This window comes from Cupressus sempervirens, chromosome 5, assembly GCF_028749045.1.
Source record: "Cupressus sempervirens isolate cs-2001-9-10 chromosome 5, ASM2874904v1, whole genome shotgun sequence".
Taxonomy (NCBI): Eukaryota; Viridiplantae; Streptophyta; class Pinopsida; order Cupressales; family Cupressaceae; genus Cupressus; species Cupressus sempervirens.
Genome location: NC_143122.1, coordinates 61,629,388 through 61,651,774, shown reverse-complemented (window position 1 = coordinate 61,651,774; position 22,387 = coordinate 61,629,388). Strand labels below are relative to the sequence as shown.

The 22,387-nt window shown below is 34.9% G+C and overlaps 1 protein-coding gene across 1 annotated transcript; it reads left to right on the top strand.

The window, feature by feature from the left end:
* The first annotated feature begins 20,508 nt into the window (after window positions 1-20,508).
* Window positions 20,509-22,021, top strand: LOC149554549 (uncharacterized). The gene is made up of 2 exons (XM_089828598.1): window positions 20,509-21,095; window positions 21,560-22,021. The coding sequence occupies exons 1-2, from the start codon at window positions 21,016-21,018 to the stop codon at window positions 21,765-21,767; spliced, it is 288 nt and encodes a 95-aa protein (XP_089684724.1). The 5' UTR covers window positions 20,509-21,015; the 3' UTR covers window positions 21,768-22,021.
* The last annotated feature ends 366 nt before the right edge of the window (window positions 22,022-22,387 follow it).

Below are 22,387 nucleotides of genomic sequence, written 5' to 3'. Positions count from 1 at the left end.
TATAACCAATAACAAAAAATAATAGAACACACAGAAATGAACACAAGGCACCAAGATTTAACGTGGTTCACCCAATCCCTGGGCTACGTCTACCAAACAACAAGTCTGATCTTATTACAATCCATTGATTACAACCTGATTACAATCCGTAATCCCTTACATCTCAATACCGCTGCAAGAACCAATTTTGTATCACCACACATAAAAAATACCCAACCCTAAGCCCTTTTTATACAAGTATTAAACCGCTTTAGGGTTATAACATGTCAGCCATATGTCGGCCATAATATGTCAGCTACCATGTCGGCAACTTCCAAAAAAAAATTTTTAAGTACTTTCCTGATCAGTCACCACAATCTAACAATCTCCCACTTGGGGACTGATCAGGCTCCACACTAAACAACAATCTCCCACTTGGAGACTGATCCTGTAGCAATACAACTACCCCATGGGGCTCCCACTAGATCAAACCACCCTGGACTCTGCTGTTCTTTTATTCACATTTAGTCTAAAAGACCAACTGAAGCTGAAGAGGAGTTCAGCTTCTCCCTTGTGACAACCTTTGTCAACATATTTGCTGGATTTTCATTGGTATGTATCTTCTCCAGCTTTAACTGTCCATCCTCCAAAACTGACCGAATGAAATGGTACCGCAACTATATGTGTTTGGTATTAGAATGCAGAGCTGAATTCTTAGCAAGATGAATGGCACTCTAACTATCTGTGAACAAATAATTATCCTTCTGAGGATGTCCCAATTCTTCCAAGAAGAACTGAAGCCAGATCATCTCTTTGGCTGCCTCTGTAGCAGAAACATACTCTGCCTCTGTAGTGGAGAGAGCATTAATCTTCTGTAGCCTAGAAACCCAGCTCACGACTGCCCCACCAACAGTAAAGACATAACCTATAGTACTCCGCCTGGTATCAATATCCCCAGCCAAATCTGAGTCAACATAGCCCTGTAAATCAGTAGTAGAGCCCCCAAAGTGTAAACACTTATTGGATGTTCCTCTCAAATATCTGAGAATCCACTTGACAGCATTCCAATGCTCAAAACCTGGACGACTCATATACCTGCTAACGACTCCCACTGCATGTGCAATATCTGGCCTAGTGCATACCATAGCATACATCAAACTTCCTACAGCTGAAGCATAGGGTACCTTGGACATCTTATCCTCCTCTTCCTGTGTCTTGGGACACATCTCCTTAGTCAATTTCAAATGACCAGGTAAAGGTGTGCTGACAGCTTTAGCATTCTCCATAGAGAAACGTTGCAACACCTTCTCAACATAATCAGCTTGAGATAGCGTCAATGTTCTATTCTTCCTATCTCTGCAAATCTTCATACCAAAGATTTGTTTTGCTGCCCCCAAATCCTTCATAGAAAATGCATGTGCTAACTGGCATTTTAGCCCCTTAATATGATGCATGTTAGACCCAGCTATAAGCATATCATCAACATATAGACATAAAATAATGTAGCTATCATCATCCAACCTCTTAAAATAAACACAGTAATCTGAATGACACCTGTTATATCCATGCTCATGCATAAAACTGTCAAATTTTAGATACCATTGCCGAGGTGCTTGCTTCAGGCCATATAAACTTTTCTTCAATTTACACACTAAGTTCTCCTTACCTTTGACCTCAAAACCCTGTGGCTGAGCCATATATATTTCTTCATCCAAATCACCATGAAGAAAGGTTGTTTTAACATCCATCTGCTCTAAATGCAAATCTTCAGTAGCCACAAGACTTAAAATAGTACGAATAGAAGTCATTTTAACAACAGGAGAAAATATCTCATCAAAATCAATTCCCTTTTTCTGTGCAAATCCTTTTACAACTAACCTGGCCTTAAATCTTTTCTTACCTCCTTCCTCTTCTTTCAACCTGTAAATCCATTTATTCTGTAAAGCTTTTTTACCTGCAGGCAACTTGCACAAATCCCATGTCTTATTTTTCAGCAAAGAGTCCATTTCATCTTTCATTGCAGACTCCCACTGAATCTTAGTATCCACTTGCACAGCTTCATCATAACTTTCAGGTTCACCAGCATCAGTAAGTAAAATAGAATACAAAGAGGGAGAAAACCTTTGTGGAGGTCTAATTGGCCTTGTTGACCGTCTAACATTCACTGGTGTGTGTGGTATTTGTTGTTACAGTTGTTGCACATCATGAGGAATGGCTGGAACATCAGCTTTTGGAGTATCATCCAACACTACATAATCATCTTCTTTCTTCTCATGTTGCTGCAATAGATCTTTGTACACCACTTTTTCATTGAATATGACATCCCGGCTTCTTATAATTTTATGATTTTCAAAATCCCAAAGCCTATAGCCAAATTCATTAATGCCATATCCAACAAAGACACATTTCTTTGATTTCGCTTCTAGCTTGGTTCTATTTTCAGAGTCTATATGAGCAAAAGCTTCACAACCGAAGGTCTTGAGAAAAGAATAACTCACCTTCTTACTAGTCCATGCTTCCTCTAGAATACCACATCCCAAAGGAGTAGAGGGACCTCTATTAATCAAATATACTGTAGTATTGACAGCCTCCACCCACATGTGTAAGGGCAACCCAGCATGCAACCTCATGCTCCTTGCGCGCTCCATTATAGTCCTGTTCATGCGTTCAGCCACTCCATTTTCCTGTGGAGTCCTTGGAATAGTTTTTTGTCTACGAATACCATTAGTGGAGCAATAATCTTCAAATTCATGATTGCAATACTCACCACCATTATCAGATCTGAGACATTTTAATTTCTTACCAGTCTCATTTTCAACCAAGCATTTCCATTTCTTAAAAGTTTGAAATACATTAGATTTCTGTCTAAGGAAATAAACCCATACTTTTCTAGTTGTGTCATCAATAAATGTAACATAATAATGAGAGCCACCAAGGGAAGATACCTGAGCCGGTCCCCATACATCTGTATGCACAAGCTCTAATTTCTCCTTTTTGTTTTCCTTCCCTGTCTTTACAAAACTCACTCTCTTTTGTTTTCCATACACACAACTTTCACAGAAATCCATATTCACACATTTTAGACCTGGTAAAACTTTCCTTGAATGAAGTACTTTCATACCTTTCTCACTCATGGGCCCAAGTCTATTGTGCCACAGCGCTGTATCAGAATCTACAGCAGCTATTTGTTCTCCCTGCTCAAATGCAGTAATTGTTCCTGAATATTCATTTTTCTCTGAAACAATCAAAGTAGAAGGAACAATATGACCTGTACAAAGATATAAGGTGCCTACTTTCACACCTTTTGCTACTACAAGGGAACCTTTTGAAACCTTCCAATTTTTATCATTAAAAGTAATTACACAACCCTCATCACCGAGTTGCCCTGCTGAAATTAAATTCCTACTCAGCTTTGGAACATGTCTTACCTCATGTAGTAGCTAATGATTCCCATTCTGCAACTTAATCTTAATTTTTCCCTTTCCAACAATCTGACAGGGTTCATTATCCCCCAAATAAACAAGCCCAAAATCCCCTTCGACATAATCAATGAAATAACCTCTATGAGGTGTAGCATGAAAAGAAGCACCAGAATCTAAAACCCATGAATCATCAACACTCTCTAAAGACAGAAGCAAAGCATCCTCTTTGGATTTATTACTTACCACATTTGCCTCTTTGTCTCCATCTGATTTATCTCCTTCATTTTTCTTTCGAGTCCAGCAATCTTTCTTTTTGTGCCCTGGTTTCCCACAGTACCAGCAATCATTTGGTCCTCTCGATTGAGACCTCCTCCCCTTTGACTTTCCTCTTGATTTCCCACGATTTCCAGAGTTACTTCCTCTTTCAGTCGTTCTGCCCCTACTTTGTGCATTTAAAGCACTTCCTGATGTAGATCCACCTGAGGATTTTCTACGAGTTTCCTCACTTAAAATAACACCGATCACATCATCATATTTTGGGGTACTTGATCCAGGAACAGAATTACTCACCGCCATTACCAAGCCATTCCAGCTTTCAGGCAAAGAACACAAAATCAAGAGAGCCGTAATTTCTTCATCAAAATTGATACCCACAGAAGATAATTGACTAGTAATAGTATTAAACTCATTTAAATGATCTGCAACAGATCCACCTTCTGCCATTTTCATATTAAATAAATGCTTCATGAGAAATACCTTATTTGAAGCGGAGGGCTTTTCATACAGTGTCGCTAGGGTTTTCATCAAATCTTCTGTCGTCTTTGCTTTTGTAATATTAAATGCCACCGATGGTGCCAAGCATAACCGAATGCTTTCGAGCGCCTTTCTGTCCAAAAGATCCCATTCAGCCTCTGACATAGTTCCCTGATTCTTGGCTTTTCCTTCCAACGGCTTCCATAAATCCTTCTGATATAAATAGTCTTCCATTTGCATCTTCCATAATTGGAAGTTCTGCCCATTAAACCTATCAACCCTCAGCTTACCATCATCTGCCATTGCTCCCACTCAACCGTGAGACTCCCACTTAACCGTGAGACTTTCCTGCAGAGGATAACTGAGAAACAACTAGGCTCTGATACCACTTGTTAGGATAAACCACGGACAGAAATAAAAAACTACATGTAAATATAACCAATAACAAAAAATAATAGAACACACAGAAATGAACACAAGGCACCAAGATTTAATGTGGTTCACCCAATCCCTAGGCTACGTCTACCAAACAGCAAGTCTGATCTTATTACAATCCAGTGATTACAACCTGATTACAATCTGTAATCCCTTGCAGCTCAATACCGCTGCAAGAACTAATTTCGTATCACCACACATAAAAAATACCCAACCCTAAGCCCTTTTTATACAAGTATTAAACCGCTTTAGGGTTATAACATGTCGGCCATATGTCGGCCATAATATGTCGGCTACCATGTCGACAACTTCCAAAAAATTTTTTTAAGTACTTTCCTGATCAGTCACCACAATCTAACATTTGATAGGTCCATTGTCCATCTTGTTGGTGTTTTAAAGCTATTGAATCAACAAAATGCTCAATACCAAAATGATATCACCCACACAATCTAAGGATTAGCCAATTCCTATTAACAATTATATGTGCAAACCATTTGGACCCAAATTCAAAAAAACCAAGGGTGGTTTTCTACTCTTTAGGCTCTGCAAAACTAGGGTGGGTATACCCAAGGATGATTCAAGACTGGGAAACACTATATGAGAATTATTTTAGTTTCATTATGTTTCTCATCTCAAATCCTCATATATATGCATAGTTCTTGACAATTAGATAAACACATCCCATATAACAGATCTGGCCAAAATTCTTCTATAGATATGCACGTGTTCTCAACAATAGTGGCTAACTGAAGCTAAAACATTCCATGCAAACAAGTTCTGGCCAACTTTGAAGATCTTCAGGAAATAAAAATAAAATTGACTATAATTCTGCATTTGAAAACCATTTATGACATATTTCTCTTCCAACTGAATCAATTTGACCAGTCCCTCATCCATTAGGGTTCAGAGTCTACTACAAATCCATAGATCTAATTTGTTGCCTTACAACAAATATTATCAAAAATTCTTATCAGAATTCATCATTCAAAAAATCCTTCCTACTACTGTAGCAACCTTAACAAATTCATCAAAGCTTTTACTTAATCCATTGAACTAATAGTAGTGGTGAATAGATAGACAACCTAATTGGATTGCATTCAATTGCAGAAGCCTTTACTCATACAATATCAAGATAACTAAGTAACTAAAAGGAGACAAAATTTAGAAAGAACTGATATGGGGATAGTTCATAATTTTTATTCATTTTCTTTGAAAATTGTATACATTTGTAGTAACTCAAAATGACCTTAGGAAGAACACAGATATCATTCTATATTAATGTATTCTTACGAACTAATAGAGATAATACATCATAAAACTTGCTTCAAACATTGGACCAAAAACAAACTAAGTATATCACTTAAGCATTAGAAAATTGGACCATTCTCTAGCCCTGGAATCTCACTTATATAATGTAAGATGCAACAAGTTACAGGCTAAGAGAAAAATGGTAGGTGTCCTTTACAAGAGATAATTACATACACCTATCATAAAATGACAAAAATGTGGGTAACAAAAGATGTCTAGATCAAACATTCCTTTTGGTGGGTCCGCTTCTGTCACATCCTCTATTGTTGTTGATTTGGCTGCTATTTTGATCCCTCTTTGTATGCAACTACCAAGCTAACCAATGATGAAGTTTGTTCTGATGATTGCAAGTTAGTCTCCACCTATAGGTTTCCACCATCTTTATATTGTACGATGGGAATAACTTCTACTTTTCCCTCTTCTTTGGTTGTATCAGTGTCCTGTGGGCCTGAGTCTGTAACTAAAAGTGACTGAGCATTCTTGTCTTCTTCTCCCTGTTGGCCTTGTGTAGTGATGGTGTCAATGATTTGGATCTTATCGCCCTACACCTCATCACTGTCAGTTTCTACTTCCTCAAACTATTCATCAGGAGCTATTTCTGCCATCCACTTGTCAAATAATGTGTCATCTAGCCAATTGAATTGCAAAATATCACTCTACCTCCTGAGCACATACTCAACCTCATTATCAATAGTAACAAAAAAAAAATTCAAAGAATCAAAGAATATTTGGGCTTTCACTATTCTTCAGTTGTTGTGGCTTACCACACGTGTCCTGTTTCATTGATAACTTGATTCATTCTTAAACAAAATAAATCATCAAGCTCCTTAGCACATTCATCTTTTCTTTTCAAATCATTCTTCTTATCCAGGGCACAAGGAAACAAACTAAAATTTTGGCTCTTGTACTTATCTAAGTAGATGAATTCTCTTATTCTCAAAGTCAGTAAGATTATAAACAATATCAAAAAAATTCTCAATTAGATCACATGAGGTTTTTATAATAGAATAACATAAAAATGTCATCTCCTTCCTCCTTCTTACCCACTTATTCACAATGGGTTTTAGAGCCTCATCACTTGCTTTCATTTCATCCCAGATACTGATCACCCTAGCCAACTGATCATAAACTAGTGGCCATTCAACTTTATCCCCCAAATATGTAAGAGCCTTTCTTAAATTTTCCTCATATTTCACATTTAACTCCACATGTAAGGCCTACAGTTTATTCTTTTCTTCTTCAAAGTCCTCAACAATGTAATACTCTATCCTTTGGGGTGTATCTAGTACTTCTATGAGGGGGGTGGATTTAAAAGGTTCAATTGGGGGGTGAGGGTATGTTATTCGTGGTCTTTTGGACCTCCCCATTAGCTTGTTCTCAAGCTCAATTCTCCTCTTTACTTCTTTATTGTAGGCATCCACAACCACCTCATACTTGCTCTGCAACTCAGTCATTTATTTTTCCTCCCTCTCTACAGTAGCCAAGGTAAATTGAGAGTAATCTACATTCATGTGGGTTGCCTATATATGTGAGGTATCAACAACTCTCCTCACAATGATATTCCCTATTAGTCTTGAATCATTAGGCTATGATAGAATAGCCCTGGATCCTCTTCTTAATGACCACATGACAAGAGCAGCTTGGTCATTACTGAATGCAGTTCCCAAGAACTCCTTTTTATTTGGATCTTGCAATCATAAATTATTTGACATAGAATTGAAAATCAAGGCATTAGCAATGTCCCAATTGGGCAACAATAAAATATTTGCATCCTTTACCATCTATCTTCCTTCTTTAGGGGTTATATTCTAGAACTCTTGAATCATTTGTTCCTTTATTTGATTTTGGATGGAGGCTTCATCCATTTCTAGATGCTCTGCTTTCACATTCTTACATCTTTCCTCAAAATTGTGCATGTTTGCCCTCCAAGAAAACTAATGGAAAGCCCTAGACTTTACAAAACTGTCATCTGATAAAAATTGTTGACTTGCTTGTTCCAAAATAGGATCCAATTCTCTTCCCCTAAAATCTGCTACAGTCAAGTCAAAACTTGGCACAAGAGTCTCCTAGGGGTTCCCTTCATCAATCTCTACTTGGGTAACAAAAACTCCCCCTTGTGATCCAATTTGTTCAATCTATTCATCAGTGAGCCACTCCTCCTCAATTCTCATGGGGGTTTGGGAAGGTGAGTAATTCTCATCATGTGGTCCTCTTCCCTTATTATCTTTCTCCTCTTAGGAGAAGGTTCAAGAGGCCTTTCTTCAAAAACAACACTAGTAGATTCAACTATCTATTTTACTTTATCCACAATGAGTCTTTGATCCTAAATGACATTATATCTTGACCTCCTTTGAACAACTAGTGGGCCTACCCCTATATTAGGAGTAAAGCCCAATCTCCTTAGTATTTCTCTGGGCTTATCTGGAAAAGAATCAATGAAATATTGCTTTTTCTTATTCATCACCTCCATTATTTTAGGGAATGTATTCATAAGCTTATTAATTCTATCTGTAGTAGTTACAACATTACTTAGAGGGTTGTAATATTTGTCAAAATAATTAATGAAACTCAAAACTTGTAAATAGACTCTCCATTTTTCTTTCTTTGTTTCTTGCTCTTGCAGAGAGTACTCATTCCTTATTACATCTTTAGGGAAATAAAATTCATGCTCAACTGGACAAAGCTTGATCCTATGCCTAAGAGCCAAATGAAAGAAACCTTTTGCATCACAAAAACGTGGATGAGATACTACCATCTTATACTGATCCAAAAATTTGTAAAGGGAAACCCATCCTTCCTTGGTTATCACAAACTAGTGGGCTACTGTGCAAGTGGGAAAAATTAATCCTGTTCCCCCTTTGTGCAAAAAGGCTTCTTCTACTCCTCCCAAATACCACAAGAATTCAACTACTCCTACCTTTAAGGGCACCTATTAAGGTAGCACATGAGGTGTTCCCTTGAATCCATAAATTCTGATAACAGTTGAAACTAAATATGAGATGATATCTCCCCAATTATGTGAAACCTTTAGATTATGAGGTTTATCCATAGGCCTAACAAGGTGCATTAGTGCCTTAGGGATCGTAGGATTGTCTCTTAATATGAGGCACCTCATTTTGGAGGCAAAGTACCTATCAAATCTAACAAAACTAGCATTTTATGCTTCCCCAGTCATATATGCACTCCATAATTAAACTGGTAGTGCTTTCCCCTCTTGTTCTCTGTTCAAAACCATTTCTCTACCAAAGTATGTAGCCCCCTTAAACAGAAACATGTGCATCAGCAGGGAGTATTGGCCCCAAACCTTCTCCACCTTGCCCTTAGCAATTCCAACCAATCCACTGTGAATCTCATTAGCCAGGTAAGAAGCAAAATCAAAAATTATTTCCACACCAAAAGAGGAGATTTGAGTGATCATATACATGAAACTCACAAGGATAAAGTCTTCTTCGCCCTCTCCAAAAACTTGGCACATGGTCCTGTATATCTCTATTGCCTTGGCATTGAAGCATGTTTTCTTGAAAGGTTCTTTAGAGGATGATGTTATTGTTGGTAGGGTTCCAATTCTGCCAATGTGGACCTTCAGTGCACCTTGTCTAACTATGTCCTTCTTAGACATATATTCTTTTTTAAAATCTATCAAATTAATGGGCACATGATACCTAGTGAGAGATCCCAAACAAAAAACTTCCCTAATCTCTTTTGGATTGATGGTGATTATAATTTCACCATCTACTCTTCTCACTACCCTAGTGGCTTGATCATAACTCTTCACCACAACCTCAAGGACATCATAGTCCATAAAAAAACTGGGAACAACTAGCTTTCCTAGGTCAAAATTCCATATATTGGCATGTGGGGAAAATAGTTTCCTTTTTGCAAACCATTTCTTGAACAAATTAAAACCAGTTTGCAAGGTTTGAGCATTTTGGACCCAATTACCCTTATCATTCAATCCATCTTCTATCCTCGACCTAGGGCTTAATGAGGTCAACTTTTTAACTTGCACTATCTCTATAGTAGACTCAGGAAGCAACTCAAGAAAATCATCATGTACATTTCTATCCAAATAATTTACTTGACCTAAAAACTCCTTCTTCGGAGGCATCTTTGATTATGCTTTATATAATTGAAATACTTAAAAATATTATAGTAGGATTACTTACTTGAATTCCATCCTCATTTTCCTCTATATTCCTACAAATTTTTCATGAACAAACTGCTTCACAATCTTGCCAAACTTTAGTACGATCTTCTTCAGTAATTGCTTCTACTAAAAAAAGGCTCAAAATCTTTTTTTACGTAAGGTGAAACTGATAAAACCTTATGTATTATACTCTATTTTTCCTCACATGCAAAGCTTTCATTCCTAATTAATACATAGAGTGGCACCATCTTCTATGTTTAAATCTGCACTGTCAATCTTTAAAAAACCTACGATAATTAGACATAGAGAAAGACAGCTTGGCATTCTAGTTGACAAGTTGGGCCCAGTCAATCCAATGAAAATAGCCTAGATACACAGCTCCTTCCCTAATGGCACTTCCATCTAGACCCACTAGCGACTGAGGACACGTGTCAATAGGTTACCACTTTGCTATACATAAAGAACAAGCACCTTGTCATAGAGAAGCAGTGACAACCATTGATTTGATCTTGATCTTGTGGATGATACATTACTGCATTTCTTAGAAGAATAGTGGTGGGCCCTCATTCACTACCTCGCTATACATATTGTCTGAGCAACTCTTCATGGCAAGATAGCGACAACCATTGATCTAAGACCAAATCAAAGGTAGAGAAACTACACCAAGTACTCTGAAGAGTGGTGGGTCCAATACTTGCTATGTTTCATAAATTAAACAACTTGCAACTTTCCATAGAGAGATACTGAGGATTATTGATTCTAATTTGATTTGATGATTAGAATCCCTTATATGCTTTATGAATGGGGCGTGGTTTCAGAGTACTAATGATGCAGGAAATTTTTACACTTCTGGCACCCCACAAGACCTTACTTTTAATCCTAGTCACCCTTCTACATTGGTTGAGGTCCCACCATCTATTCTTTTCACGGTGCCTCACTACTTCACTAATGGCGAGATGTCAAATTTTTCTGATAGCGAGGTAGCAAGCTCTCATGACTTTAATAGAACTCGACACCGAAAGAATAAAAACCCATCAAATCACCATCGCCCCTACTAATTTCTTATAACAATAGAAGTTATTACTTGTCATGCCACCTAGATAGACTACGATTATCGAGAAACTTGGAGGCCACCATGTCTTTGATTTCACGACACCTCGCTAATTTGCTAACGACAAGATGCTTAGTTTTTTTGATAGCGAGGTAGCGAGGCATCGAAAAGACCTTTATTCTGATGCTGACTTGTAGCTAGTTCTACTGGGTCCCTTTTCCTATTTTGATAGTACTTACAAGGTGCACGTGACTAAAAAGTTGGCTAGAAAAAAAATCCTCGAACGTTATACCTTCATTTTATGGTCCCATTTTATAAACTTTTTGGCACTCACTACCTTGCTATGTATAAAAAGTGCTCAACTCTTCATAGCAAGGTAATGAAAATGGTAGATCTATTCAAATTGGATGGTGAGGAACCTGAGAGGAAAGGTTACTTGAGGGTGCAGGAAAATTTCAAAAGAAAAAAGAATATTCACCCAATTTTTAAAAGGGTTTCGCACCCAAAAATTACAAAAAGGAAAGAGACAAAGGGTTTTAACAAAAAATTTCAAAGGTTAACAAATCTGGATGACCAAAGACAATAAACCCTATTCACCATTAATGGATACAATCTGAATTTTTATACCTAGATAAAAGAATTTTATTATGCAAAAATTCAGACCAACACATCCATAATGAACCATCATGAATTTGTCTAAGCACTATCCTTATCCATTCTGTTTTCAACACATTTGGAAAATCAAGGGCTCGTGTTAATCCCTTCCTCTCAATGATTTTGAACTCTTCCTTCAAAACACCATTATCATAGAGTTTGTTTTATGCTTCCCTAATCTCCATATCACCAATGTTACCAACTTTATAGTTATAGCATTTTCTCGCATCTTGCACCATTATCACATTTGGTGGAATCATCAACAATGCACCAGAAGGGTCTTTCTTGTATGTAGTATCAGGAATAGCTTTGAAAGTAGGTTGCTTGACCTCATTACTTACTAACTGAACTTTCAAAACTTCCTTTCCCTCTACATTCTTTGAACTAGATGCCACAATATGAAACTAGGCTTTACAAAATTTAAACTATGTAGCTTGGCTCTTGATAAATACCTTATGAAATCTAATAAATTGGTGTACAATACTACTAAAATATTATGCAACTACTTGGAATAGATTTCCAGATCACCTTCTACTCTACTCACTCTTTCTCAAATTTGAATTGATGAAAAATGAGCTAAAATTGATCAAATACCCTTTAAAAATGTTGCAATTAATGTTGAGTGCTTACACAATTGTAAGCTCGGCATCAACCAATTTCTAGCTCACTCAGCATCCATTGACATTTCAATCACTTGGAAACCACTACGAGCTCAGTATCAACTAGCCAATTTGTTAGCTTGGCATCTTCTTGCATTTCACTCGGTACACAAGAAATATTTCATGTTTGGAAAAAAAATGAAAAACATAAAGATTTATCTTAGATTTCTAATAACATCTTGCATCTTTATTCATGCTAATATAATCTTTTTAGTGCTAAGTCATTTTGGAACTGATATATGATATAACCTTTAAGTATCAATCCCACATACCTCTTGATTGCCTAGTTTGATGAGGTGTGATTAGCTGACCCATTAGGTGAAGTGATCTCTTCTCCATTTGATGTGTTGCAATCATCTTTCTTTTTCCATGTCTTATTCATTTCATCTCTGATGTGTTCAACATATGCCTTTCCTTTACCTTTATCAAATTCACAACTTGGTGCTTTTGACCTAGTTGGACAATACCTACTAATGTGACCAGTCTTCAAACAGCTAAAATACGTGGTTTGACTTAACCACCTTTTGTAGTTACATTGAAGTGTGTCCTAATACAATTCTCAAGAACATGTCTATATTCTTGACAATAATGACAACTATATCTTGTATTATAATCCCAATTATGAGATTTGTCATTGTTCATTACCATTTCTTGCTTGTTTGATGGCCACATGGGTTTGGATCTACACTCAAAATCTCTATGTACATACTTCTGATAGTTGTAGCAATATCCTTCAAATCTTTGTGTATGCATGGTCTTGGTTCTACATTCATGTGCTTGATGACCTTGCTTGTTGTACTTATGGTAGTAAACCACGTTCGTAGGCTTAATATTCTAATTTACAATCTTGCTCTTGCACACATTAGTAGTATGTCCTTTCTTACCACAATTATGACAAGTAGGTTTGGACTTCTTACCTCTGTTGTTCCTTTCTTCTACACTTTTGGATGATTCTCCTTCTTCAGTACTTGTGCATCCCAGTCTAGATGTATCACTGTTAGATCTAGGGGATCTCAATAGTTACTCAAAGTATTTGATGGCTTCATTTGGTTTGTTGAAACTTTTAGCAAATTCCTTTTCTCTCTTTAGGTCACTCTGTAATTGTTTATTTTGTAGTTTCAATGTAGTCATCTCAATGTCCTTAACATTCAACTCATAGTTGGCATTCATCATTTGACTTAAAGTATCCAATTGCATTTTTGAAATCTTGGTTAGCTTTGTTGACTTCTCTTCTAGTCTGTTGGCCAAAATTCTTTTGACTTCTTCAATCATGGCTTTGTCTTCTACAACTTTATTTTTGTATTCAATCACCTCACATAACAGTATAGCTTCTGATTCTTTCTCTAACTTGAGATTTTTAATTTCCTCAGCTTGGGCTCTATTCTTTTCCATTAGATCTACAACTACTGCATCAAATTCATTGGAGTATCCATCTGTAAATAGCTTAGTAGTGTCTATCTCTTTGTATTGTGTGTCATTTTTCACAATAGCAATTCCCTTCCTTCTCTTCAAGGATTTCTTTAGTTCTTCTCTTGCTTCATCTAGTTGATGTAGAATGAGTTGTATTTCAATTCCTTGATTCTCAATAGTCTTTCCCAACTTGTAGACTTCCATTTCAAGATCTTTGCTCAAAGCTGCAAAGCTTCTCTTTCAAAGAACAAAGCTTTGATACCAATTGTTGGAATTACAATAGGAAAGGTAAACTTTTGAGGGGGGAGGGGGGTGGGTGAATCAGTAGTTTAAACTTGGACCCATAAAACTTTCACTACACATCCATCTCTTACATTTAATGAGTAAATTGAAATAACATGTAAAGCATATACATCTAAATCATGTAAACACATAAGCAATCATACACATATGACACCATATATGATTACCTAGAAACCCTCCAAGTGAGAAGGTAAAATTGGGGTGGGGATGACACCCAAAAATCTTCACTGTACTACAATAATAAAGTCTATCCAATGAAGGTTACAATGTTTTGAACATGAAACATGATCTACCCTATGAAAGGTTTGCCCTATTAAAGGCTTACAAAGACTGTTAGGTCTCACCTTGTTAGACAATTTCAACACCCCGTTAGAAGTGTGCCTTGCTAAAGGACTTTAACTCACAATTAAGTAAGCACCTTGTTAAAGGATTTCATATAGCCTATTAGGACTACTCTATTAAGAGATTTTGACTAAAATCACCTGTTAGAATGTCTCAACTTTGATCATGCGGTTAGCACTTGATTTCTTGATAAAAGATCACCTCTAAGCAATGTCTTATTGATCCTTCTTGATCAGATGTCTTTTTGGTGTATCCTTTTCTCTATCCTCTATTATGCTCTAATTGATTTTGCAATGTAGTTTCACTTCATAACTTCTAAACCACCATGAATGCTCTATTTGTGCATGCAAACTTCTCTCTTCACTCCTTCAATTCCTTACACGATTGCTAGAGATTTTAGGGTTTGTCCTTCTTAAGAAGACTTAGTGACTTAGGGTTAAGTATGAGTCTATAGCTAAAATTCATCCATTTTGTTGCTTAATCCTTCCCATTTTCTGATTGGCTACATGTAATTGCATAGGGAATCCAACTAGAGATTCATTCTTATCTCCAAAATATCAAAATTCAATCTTAAGTTGGCTAAAAAATGGTTGACATAGTTGTTGGTGCCTTTACAAACAACTATGTCAAAATTGTCTTACTTAGCATCTAAAGTATTTGATACTCAACATACTCTAATATTTATACTGTGACTTGGCACCTATATTGCTCATTATCCAATGTTTACTTGGCTCCTATGTCACTTGGCATATACTATCTTCTTAGCACTTGAGTGACTCAACACATGAGTGGCTTGACACATGAGTAGCTCAAAACTCACTATGACTCGGGCGCATGGTCTAATATATACATGTTGTGCTTAGCATGTACTACTAGTTTGGCATGAACTAAGTAAATAACTTAAGTTTGTTGACACTCACTTGTCAAAACCAATCTGAGATCAACAACAAGCTCAATATCTTTAACTAGATACTTTTGATTAGAGGATCATTTTGTGGGTACCATCCCCTTAGGATTTTACCCTTGGCTAGGACTTCCCTAGTTAATAAAATATGGTGTTATGAGTTACTTTATTGCGTGGTTATTTTTATTTTTCAACATAATTAGTTTACTTTCTTATGTAAGTTAATAAGTTGTTAAAGATATCCAGTTCTAGGCATAAGTTTGTGAAATATTGATTGACACCCCCTCCCCCTCTTTGTATTTCCTATTTCCTATATTTTGACCCCCTTAATTTTATTCATTTAAACAAAAAATTACTACTTTAGAAATTGGATTCAGAGTACTACAATTTTTATGATTTACATATTTTTAAATTTTGAATAATTGACCCTCAAATGGCTCTTCCAAGATCAAGCTTACCTAATTTGAGAAAAAAGGTGTCCATGTACACCCCCCCTTTTCACACCCATCTTGGTGAACTTACCCCAACACTCAAGAAAAACATAGAAATAGTAACCAAAACTCATCCAAATAATCATGTGAGCTTGTATAAGTTGATAGATATCAACTATACACATCTAAGAAATTTCAACAAGAATAAAATCTATACATCTTCACTATAATACTTGAACCAAAAAATACATAAAAAATAATGCATTTTCTACAACAACAAAGAATATGTTGGCATTCATGACAAACTATTAATGTAAATGTACCATAGAAGCAACATATGATAGTCTGACCAACAATATCCTACAACATACAACAAGGTTTTCTTTTCTTGAAGGAAGAAGGAATGAAAAAAAAGAACCTCAATATGATGAGAACTTATGCCTTAGGAGATGAGTCTATTTTGGATCAGAAGGTACTAAATCTGCAATAAGTGTCTTATAATGTTTTTGAGATAGTACAATTGCTAAAGGATTTTATGGATAAGCATGGATCAGTGAACTTGAGGTCTGGTGGCAACTTGTTGTTGATGTCACAATAGGTTACCAAAGGAATGGTGGTATCATATGAGAAGAAAAATCCTTAGAATAGATTGAAGTTTTGTTTCTTAGATGTCAAAGGTGGAGTCAAATAGGAAAAGATAAACCACATGTTAGTGTTATAAATTTGTTCAAATCTCCCCTTTAGATTCGCCACAAGGGCTTAACCATCTCTTATGTACTATAAGTTGAGTGATTGTATCAGGCATTGATAGATCATTCTTTTGGTGCAATGGTGGCCCTACTCTAACAAGTGGTATCAGAGCTTGGACATAGGTTTGAATCCTCAAACCTTTGCGTAACACTGAGGGGAAGATTGTTAGAAATTTGTTTAGCGCTCCTTTTGAGATTTGTGACAAGGGCTTAACCACCTCCTGTGTACTATAAGTTGAATGGTTGTATCGAGCATTGATAGATAGATCTTTTGGTGCAATGCAATCCCACTTTAATAGTTAGTTATAGGATGCAAAAGTAACATTGGCAATAGCAATTGGCATTGGTTGGAGAATTAGAGTAGATGTTGTGGAAGCAGTAGTATTCAGATACCTAATGTTGTCCAAGTTATTCTAATAAAATTTTTATCAACATTTGCATCAATAATAGTAAGATTGGTTGTGTGCAGAGTCAGATAAGTCATTTTTCTTCCGATGGAGAAGACAAGTGGGTGAAAATTAAACATGGAATTTACATTCTAAAAGTTGTTAGAAGTTCATAAGTTCTTTTTGTAAAACATCTTCTATTCACTTAAGGTGTCAATTCTAGACCATCCTTTGGTCATTGACAATATTGCATCACCCAATAAATATTTCCTTTCAATTGAATTGTTTACTCTTCATTTGGATAGTTTTCCTATTATTATAGCTTGTGATTGATCAAGTTAGCTTGTTCTCTTATGTGATCCTTATGGTGTGGCCTAAGAATCAAGGAGATTTTATGTCTAGATTCACATTTTGTTTTAATGTTTCAGTATGAAGTTATCTTAAGATTAGACTATTCCTATACTGTCTTTCTCATTTTAATAGTAAAGTAGGTGAGTTTTGGATTGTGATGAAGATTCATGACATGCAATGTGAATTGGCATATATTGTTATATTTGGTAACACATTTTATCAACCCTCTTGTATGTTTTCAAAACATGATGTATCCATTTGGGGCTATTCTTGTAATTTAGGTCTTGAACTATCTATTTGTAATATGTTTCCTTTGTCTTATAAATAACTGATTGGATAAGTCGACTTATGGTTGGTAATCTTGTATATAAGTAGGGTAGTAGTTCTTGTTTAGGAAGTGTAAGGTAGTGAAGAATACTACATGATTAGGTCATAATAGATTGAGAGAAACAATTTGAATAACTGAAGTTTTTTTTTAGTTTCATAATTTTGATTAGCTACGAACCTATACCATTTGTATATTGACAATGACTATGTAACATCTACATTTGTGGAGCGACTTGATGATAATTTAATCATGTTTCTTCGAATTGTATTCAATTCTTATTAGTTTATTTGGGCATTTCTAGTGTTGCATATTATTGGTGTAAACTTAGACATCCTCATTGGCAATTTTATGTCCTTGATCGTGTCATATTTTTTGAGAACAAATCTTTGATTTTTGACTTGAAGTTTCAATGTCAACACACTTTGTTCAATGAAATATAAAAGTGTACAACTAGGTAAGTTCTAGGGATAGAGAACCAAAAATAGTAGAAAGATTTGGCTAAGCCAAAGTAAATACGTGAGTTCTATATTGGAGAAATTCAACATGATAACTTGTAAATCAATTATAGTTCTTGTTGCATAGGGAACAACATTATCTATGGAGTGAAATTTTTAGAGAGCATTTTGTATAAGTTTAATGCATGTAATGGTATGCTGTCATAATTTAATTTAGAGTGTTGGATTGGTCGTTGAATACTCTGGTTGAAGAAGTAGTTAGTTTGTTGACATCATATTGTGCTATAATTGTTTCAGACAATGTAATATTACCATGTGTTTAGAGTGTGAAGTTTTCCTTTCATAAAGTATTTTCCCCATGTATATCATGTGTTTAATTTAGTATCATTTAACATGTCTTTTAATAAGTGTTTATTTTACCATAGCAATTAAGATTTTTATGAAAAAATGCACACTCTCTCCCACTAAATTACTACATGGAAGTATTAGCCACACCTTTGCTTCCTTTCATGAAAATGGTTCAAAGTGAAGGTGAACATATCCATAAGAACATATTGTCCAAAGTTAAGGCCTTAGACTTATCATATAAGCTAATCCACATGACTCTATCTTATACGAAATCATATCACACAACCCTAACCCTATTTGAAACAATGACATTTTTTAGATTATAAGTGCACATCACTTTAATACTTTTATATATTCAAAAATTTCATTATAATTTTATATTATAATACATCAACAAATTAAATATAAAATAAAAATTACCTAACTAAAAACACAAAAACATTTTACTTAAGTCACAAGAGTTGGGAATACACTCGATCTGGTCAAATATTCTTCCAAGGAATCAAATAAATTTATTCAAAACATTTGCATCATTTACCAATGAACCAAACAAATTGGTAACAAACTAGTTCTTCTTGGAAATAAAACGGTCTAAAGTTTAGAAAAAAAAAATGCCGTCTCCTGGAAGGAACATATTCAAAGTTCTTTCATAGGAAACTGTCAAAAATTCTCTAGAAATGAATAATTGGCTTTTTCCACAGCTCTTAAAATTATCAACAAATGACTATTCGAAACAATATAATGAATTGTATTCAAAGGAAAGATCTTGAAAATTTAAGTGGAACTCTTTTTCAAAGATTCCAAAGCAAAGCAGTGTCCAACAACCCTCTTATTCTCCAACGTGAGATGTTTTCTATTTTTTATTATTGATATTGACATTTTATCAAATGCCACCTTTGCTTGCTTATTACTTTCTTGAATTTTAATTTTCGTAGACGTGGAAAATGTAAATTTAGTAAGTGTTTATGAATTTTGCATGTTCCTCAATTTGGAGAGGGGGAACACTCTTACGCATTATAATTAGAAACGTTGTAGGATCTATGACAATGCTAAACTATCATAAAGTCTATGTTAAGATTTTAAACTGATTATATTTTTTAATTATCATTGTATAAGATTTAACTATTTATAGTTATTGTTTTAACTTCTACATAGCAAAGACAAATATCCAAGGTCTTTTATGTATGCAAGAATAAAAAAGTGATGATTTTAAAGTGTGATTTAAAATATATTTCCTATATTACATCCTTACTCATTTGCTCTGATGACCAAAAAAATTGAACAATTGTTCTAATGCTTATACATAAATGTCCAATAATTGTTCACCATTAGTACCAATAAAATTGTATAATTGATCTAATTACTAACATGTTTTCTATAAAAATAAAACTGTTAACTTACTAAATAATTTTTAATAGATATTTGATCAACAAAATCCAATAACTAATAATTGATATATAATACTCTCTTTCCCTATACACAATAAAATATAGCTCCAATATAATTTTTAAAAAAATTGAACATGACTCATTCATAACTTTATTATGAAGCATAGAATAATTCTCTCATTCCTCACATTACCACGACTCTTTCCAAAATAGTAAGTACAACTCTCAAATATCAAATTATAAATTATTGTAAGCTACACAACCTTGGAATTGAAGGAAACATATGAATTGGGACAATTCTATATAATGCTTGCACATCTAGTCCCTGAGAGTACATTGTTTTCTCAAACCTTGCATATCATCCATTATATCAATTACACATGCAAGCATTATAAGCACATAAGATATGTGTGGCCTAAGACCTCACATACGTGTACTGACTGACTACGTAAACGTTAGAAAATTAACGTTCAAAGTCAAAAGTTGGGACCCCACAAAAGTATTAATGGACAAATTATACATGACCACCTTGCTTAAATGTACTCGGTCATACAATCTTTGCTTACTATTTTTAACTATTTTTTATTTCATGTACATCTAAGATAATAACGGTGGTCTTAAGCATACTAATAATATAATAGTGATGGATTAGGCAAACTAATACATTGACAGTTTTGTCAATTTCTTCACCTTCTTCTCGTTATAAACCAATGCAACAGCACATAAGTTTACTGCCTTTGTTTTTGTCACCAAGTCTAGAAGTTCTGCAACATGCTAAAGAATGCACTGAGCTATCCACAACAAACTACTGATTGTTTTTATCGGAATCGATGATATTGGGCATCATTTGGTGTCTATAATTCTTTGTTTATAAAACTCATCTGCAAATTTTAACCAACCAGAACATATTATTGATTTATTTAATCGAAATCCAATGATATTTGCCATAGGTTGGTGTTCATAAATCTTTGTTTATAATACCCATCTGCAATTTTGGTCATCCTCAACAAACCGTTGATTGTTTTCATTAGAATAAAAAGTTGTTGGGCTTGATTTGGTGTTAATGAATTCAGTTTGTGAAGGACTTGATCTCATATAATTTGATTCAAATCTAAAGATCAAGGGTAGTAAAATAGTGGGTTTTTCTATTTGTTTCTTGACTGGCTTTCCATTTGAGAGATTGGAATCGAAGCCATTGGTGGAAGGAGGGCGATGGAAAGGCATGGAGTTAAAATTGAAAGGCACCCATCACAGTCTCGTTTGTCTGATCTTGGTATTCAGTCTTGGCCCAAGTAAGTATGCTCCAATTTTTTTCTCTAAAAATATATCTTATTCTTATGTTTTCATGTTTCTTACGACAGTAGTTGTATCAAAATATGCTCTTGGGTGTCCTTGAAATTTTCAGGTTATTTCTGCTTTCTTGTATGGGTTAGTAGAATGGGTGTCCAAAATGTTTGTGGCAAAATTTATTTCCTTCATTTTGCATAGTAATTCAAAAGAATAGTCGGAAGATGATAGATACTCTCTTCTGATGCAGTATTTTTTCTTCTACATTCTTTTTTTTTGTATCAGACAATAACCAAAGTTTTTCTTTTCTGATTCTTTTCTCCAAAAGCTCTTTTGAACCAGTTATTATTAATATAAATATAATGTTTCGCCAAAAAAAACACAGTGCACAAGTATTTATACTAGTTCTAAAACTAATGTTTTCATTAACCTTTCTAATGTTTTGTTTTATATTTTTGTGTAACTGCAGATGGGCTTGTCCTCCAGGGAAATTTTCGTTGAAGTTTGATGCAGAAGAAACATGCTATCTTGTGAAGGGGAAGGTGAGGGCTTATGTGAAAGGAAGCTCTGAATATGTTGAATTTGGTGCAGGAGACTTAGTTGTTATACCAAAGGGTATGAGCTGCACATGGGAAGTTCATGCAGCCATTGATAAATATTACATGTTTCACCATTGACTTGACTTGTAATCACTGTTATCTATGTTTATTCCTAGAGATTATCACGGGAATGGTTAAAGCCTTTGTCAATGTAAGTTACACACCTATTTTGGTTTCAAAGTAACTGTCTTTCCATATGATTCATGCCGTATAACTTGTAATATCTGTTTGTTTGGCAGAGGGCAATTGTATACCACTCCTAGTAAAATACTACAACTATGACATAAGAATTTGAGTGAATTAAGAAATATAAGTTCGTTAATTTTATTCCATTGACCGAATTTGTATCTAACTTCACTATAATCGGAAAATTCTACGTGTCCTTTATTTTTTTAGAATATCTCTGCTAATCTCGTCCTTCCATTACAAGAAAATTATTTTCTTGAAAATTTGCATTCGTCCCAAAGAGGGATTCATATGCATGAAAGTTACTTTTCATTTTTAGATTCTTCTTGTTATTACATATTTTTTAATTTTTAAATATAATTTTTTTGGTCTGTTTTGGAACAATTATAATTTCTAATTTATATTAGACAAATGGGATAACAAGTTAAGTGGATTTAATTTTTTAAAGAATTCTACAATCAAATGTGCTCGAGTTGGAATCATATTTGGATATAAAATTTCTTAAGAAGGTC

What these genes read in the sequence shown, in the direction of transcription:
- LOC149554549 (XM_089828598.1), top strand. Translation starts at nt 21,016, where the DNA reads ATGGAAAGGCATGGAGTTAAAATTGAAAGGCACCCATCACAGTCTCGT. An exon ending in GGTATTCAGTCTTGGCCCAA is followed by an intron (nt 21,096 to 21,559) that starts GTAAGTATGCTC and finishes GTGTAACTGCAG; the next exon opens with ATGGGCTTGTCCTCCAGGGA.